Source organism: Elephantulus edwardii, unplaced genomic scaffold, assembly GCF_000299155.1.
Source record: "Elephantulus edwardii isolate Elephantulus edwardi_28Jun2011 unplaced genomic scaffold, EleEdw1.0 scaffold00047, whole genome shotgun sequence".
Taxonomy (NCBI): Eukaryota; Metazoa; Chordata; class Mammalia; order Macroscelidea; family Macroscelididae; genus Elephantulus; species Elephantulus edwardii.
In genome coordinates this window covers 15,316,505-15,321,157 of record NW_006399797.1, presented here as the reverse complement: position 1 = coordinate 15,321,157, position 4,653 = coordinate 15,316,505, and the positions used below count along the sequence as shown (strand labels likewise).

Below are 4,653 nucleotides of genomic sequence, written 5' to 3'. Positions count from 1 at the left end.
ATCTTGAATTCTTCCCTGTGCTTTGGCCTCTCTGCGCTCCAGTGCAATTTTCAGAGTCTCTTCTGACATCCATTTTGGTCTTTTCTTCCTCTTCTCTCTTTGCAATGATTGGACTCTATAAATGCAAACCTCCACACGGAGATCATAACAAGATGGTGCCACACTACCAATGTTGAGCACTCTGTAAAAGATTACAAAAGGAGGTCCTAAACAGAGTATAATATGGGAAAAAAACCCTCAAAATCACAAAAAGACCAAGGTTTCCCGGTCTGATAAGGACTGAAAGAATGTCCAGGACTTTAGGCACAGTCTTCAGGACTGGAACTGAACATATCACTATGGTTTAACTTTCAACCAACTGATAGGAATGCCCGAAAGGTAAATAACCCCATTAGGGAATATATAACCCTTAGAACAACTGTTGTTTCCCACTGAGTCAGAACCAACTCACAATTGGCTCTCAAGTGGGTTTACAGAGGCAAAAATGTAGCATCTGGCCAGAAATAAAGTATAAAAGTAGGAAGGGATAAGAAAGAAAGAAAGAGAAAAAGAAATTAATAGTAATCCGAGAGGAAGTGAGAAAAGAGCTATTATGCTTGCGGATACTGTAATCAATTTCATGAAACAAAATGTACAACATAAAACCTTTTGCTCTGTAAACTTTGAAATAAAGAAAGGGAAAAACAGTAACAGGTGAAAAAGTAGATTAATAAATATGTACAGTGGAACTCAACCACTTATTTAAAAATCAATCTGTTTTCTTTTTGTAAGCATAAGACGGGTATTAAGGTGTAAAAACAAAGATGTTACATTGAAGACTAAGGTGCACTAGGTCCAAGTAACTGTATTTTCCTATTGCTTCATATGCGCAAGTGAAACCTGGAATGAGGAAGAATTCCTCTAAATGACACCTGACGGAGGGTTATCATGAATTAGAACTAGAAGACAGTGGATTTAGTTGTTTATTTTATATAGTTAATTTAAGTATGAAATACTTGTCCTCCTTATATTGTGATTAAAGTTTATAAAGCTACTTGGTTTTCCACTAAAAAATTTATACCTATTTTATCACAATATTTACAATATAACATCAAAAGTCTCATTTCCATTAGTCTTTGTAGTTCCTAAATAAATACTGCTCTTTTGCTCTTTCAGCTTGATTATTCAAATGGTGTTACTGTTCATATTATACTACTATTGTTTGGCTGAAAAGTGAGGCATGGGGGCAAGTTAAAGTCTAGGCTTGAAGAATGCTATGGGCCATAGTCTTGGATTCTCCCAGTCTCTATCAACTGGAAAGCCTGGCTTTTTTTTTCCTTTCCAGTTGTTTCACATTTTTCTCTCACTCTATTCAGGCCTTTTTATCACCATCCATTCCAGAGTGGTCAGCAGTGGTAGCCAGGCCCCACCATCTTCTGGTCTCTGTCAAAGTAGCTAAGGTTCAAGGGGTCCACCATTCATTAGCCTTCTGATTGTATCTCTTTGCTTTTTTTTCACTCTTCGCTCTGGATGGAAACAGACCAGTGACTGCATCTTAGATGGTTACTTTTTTTTTTTTTAATTTTATTACTTTTGTGTGCGTGTACCGTCACATCAGATCTGACTGGTACAGGAGGAGATTGTCCCTCCTTCCCCGGCAGAGCATCTGGTGGATTCGAACCGTTTGCCTCTGGGATTGTAGTTGCAGCTCCTTGCCACTAGGCCACCAGAGCTCCCCTAGATGGTTACTTAAAAGCTTTTAAGACCTTTATTGATACTCATCAAGGTAGATAAACTGTTCCAACTGACCTTGTCTTCCAAGACCATAGTCCTGATTCTCAGGTCCAGCGACTCATTTTCTGAAGGCGTATGGTTATGGCTAAGAAATTTTGTGACTTTACCCTCTTTATGCTCTACTACATTCATTGCACAGATGAACAGGTAATGTAGACCTGTTTTTCCACCTTTAACTCTTGTGTTCTTTCAATTATCTTCTACGGCCTTGATAATTTCGTGCTGTCCTTCTTATTGTATATTGTCTTTCCCTTCACCTAAGTTATTATGTGTCTACTATTTGGCTGAAAGTTGAAAGTTTCTATCATTTGGTTGAAAGGGCGCTCTAGTGGCTTAGTGGCAAGGGGTTCCCTGACAACCCAATGGCGTGAGGTTCAAACTCACCAGCTGTTTTGTGGGAAAAAGATGGGCAACCTTGTCCTGTGCAATTTACTACCTCTGAAAACCTGCTGGGCCAGCTAGAGGTCAGTTCCAACTTGAGCCTGTATCTTTTGGCTGAAAAGTCGAGTCAGAGGGGTGATTCTGTTCAAGGTTTGATAAGTAAGAGCTGATCATTCAGAGAGGTTCCATCAGCTGTCACTGGACAAGTGGCTCTTTTTATGTTTCTAAGTTCTGCTTCACATTTTGCCCACTCTAGTCAAGATTTCTACTTTTATCCCTTTTAGAGTGGTAGCAGTGATAACTGGGCACCATCTAGTTCTTCTGGTCTCAAGGCTGTGGATATTGAGGTCTGTAGGGGCCGAATGATCCATGGGCAACTTCCCTATCTACATCTTTGATTCTCTAACTTCTTTATTTGTTCCACACAGAGAAACCAATAGTTGTACCTCAGATGTTGCTTGCAAGTTTTTAAGACCCTGGTTGCTATTCATCAAAGTAGGATGTTAAGATTATTTTTTAATTTTGTGAACTATGTTATGTCAGATGGACCATGAACTCTCTCAAGATTATGGCCCCAATTGTCCATGTAATGCTTTTAAAGAGAAAAAAAAATGTACTTAAACTCTCAAAAGGTATCTGGTCTTAATGGCTTTATGGGATATTTTACTTGGCCTTTTAAGGCTAATTTTAATCTTCCTCAATTAAAGCACAAAAGACAGAATGACAATTCTGAACGAGTTCTGAAGAGCTAGAATGGTCCTAGACAACAAAAACTGGATGAGGAAAACAGAGACACACACAATTGCACATGTTTGGTAAAGACAAAATCTTACATATCTGGTAAAGTTAAAAAATAATATATAAGTTAAAGAAAATTAGTAGTTACATAGGAATGCGTCATGACTGAGAATTTATCCTGTTGAAAGATAAATCAGCATTGTTGTTGTTATGTGCCATTGTGTCACTTGCGACTCATAGCGACCCTATGTACAAGAGCCCTAAACGCCATTCTATTCTGTGCCAACCTAGGCATCTCAAGCACACTCATTCCCACCACTCCACTTACAGAATCGAACCATCTCATTGAGGGTCTTCCTCTCCTTTGCCGCCCCTCCACTCTGCCAAACATGATGTTCCTCTCCAAGGACCAGTCCCTCCTTGCAACATGCCCAAAGTACCCAAAGGTGCACTAGCCAGCCAGCACCCCAACGCCATTGCCAGAAAAAGTTTTTGGGATTCGGGAAGGAGAGAGGCGCGGAACTTTCCTGATCTCCACACTCTATCCCAGGTACCCTGGGCGCACTAGCCAGCCCACACCCTGACGCCATCGCCAGAAAAAGAGTTTTGGGCCCTTGGGCCAAGACACAAAAATTGTGCACTGATGCTGAAGGACACATCCTTCTCTCCTGGTTAGCCACCATCTTGCATCAGCGCCTGGCTTCAAATGGAAGACAAGTGGTATTAACCCACGAGAAGGCAATCCTGGAGTGGAAGTTTAAAAACAAGGACTTCTTCTCAGAACCTTCCAGGAAAAGAAGTTGTACATTACAGTTGTACTTAACAACTTTAAATTGAAGTCATATTGGCTGCATCATAAGAGACTGACAGCAGCATATGTTCAGAATCATAGAAATTCAGCATTAGGAAATCAAGTACTGTGAGTCATTATAAGGCTTGAAATTAGTAATAAATTACAGTAATAACTGCAATAATTAATAAAAAAATGAACATCTGACGATATTCAATACCTAGGGTTATAAAAAGCCATTTAGCCATATAGTTAAACAGCAAATGTAAACATTAAATAGGAAATTATTTTTATCAAATTCAGAAACTAGAAAAAAAATTGAATGTTACAATCTAGTGACTGTTAAATGGGAATCCAATTAGCTGTATAAACTTTATCCAAACACAAGGTAGCATTTAAAGCAAAAAAAAAAAAGCATAAAGAAGTTTATTGCAGCATGGATTGCTACAGTAAAAATATACAAAGAAACCTAGATATATCCAGCATCTTAAAAAGTTAAACATCTTAAAAGTTAAACTTTAGTGTACTACGAAAAAAACAAGGTAAATATATATGAATTCACATGAAAACCACCAAAAAGATCCTTCTGGGAAATACGAAGGAACATTAAAAAAACCCACCCCAAACAGTACAATCAAGCTGTATATTAGAAAGACAAACTATTTGCCCATATACACATACACCCCTCTAATACAGAGGAAAAGGTCTTACAAGATGTATTAAAAAAATTATTAGTGAACAGAAAGAAGGATAAAAGACTTAGTACCTCTTATTCTATAAGTTAATATTTATTTTTTTATGGGACTGTATCTTATTTTTAAAACTCTAAATGATGAGACTTTACATGGAAAGCTAAAAATAGAACATGATCACTGAAAAAAACATTTTCTTTACATTTTAAGCACTAGTGAAAGAAAGAATATAGGACTTACAGTAACAGCAAACATATTTTCATCTTCCAATGCAGACTG

General features: G+C 37.9%; 1 protein-coding gene across 1 annotated transcript in view; it reads right to left on the bottom strand.

Annotated features, from left to right (window-relative positions):
- The window catches only part of NUP107 (nucleoporin 107kDa), a 65,612-nt gene that overhangs the window by 43,380 nt on the left and 17,579 nt on the right, over window positions 1–4,653 (bottom strand). The window contains exon 8 of the mRNA XM_006886104.1: window positions 4,615–4,650. Within this exon, the coding sequence (XP_006886166.1) occupies window positions 4,615–4,650 (36 nt within the window). The remainder of the gene's footprint in view (window positions 1–4,614; window positions 4,651–4,653) is intronic.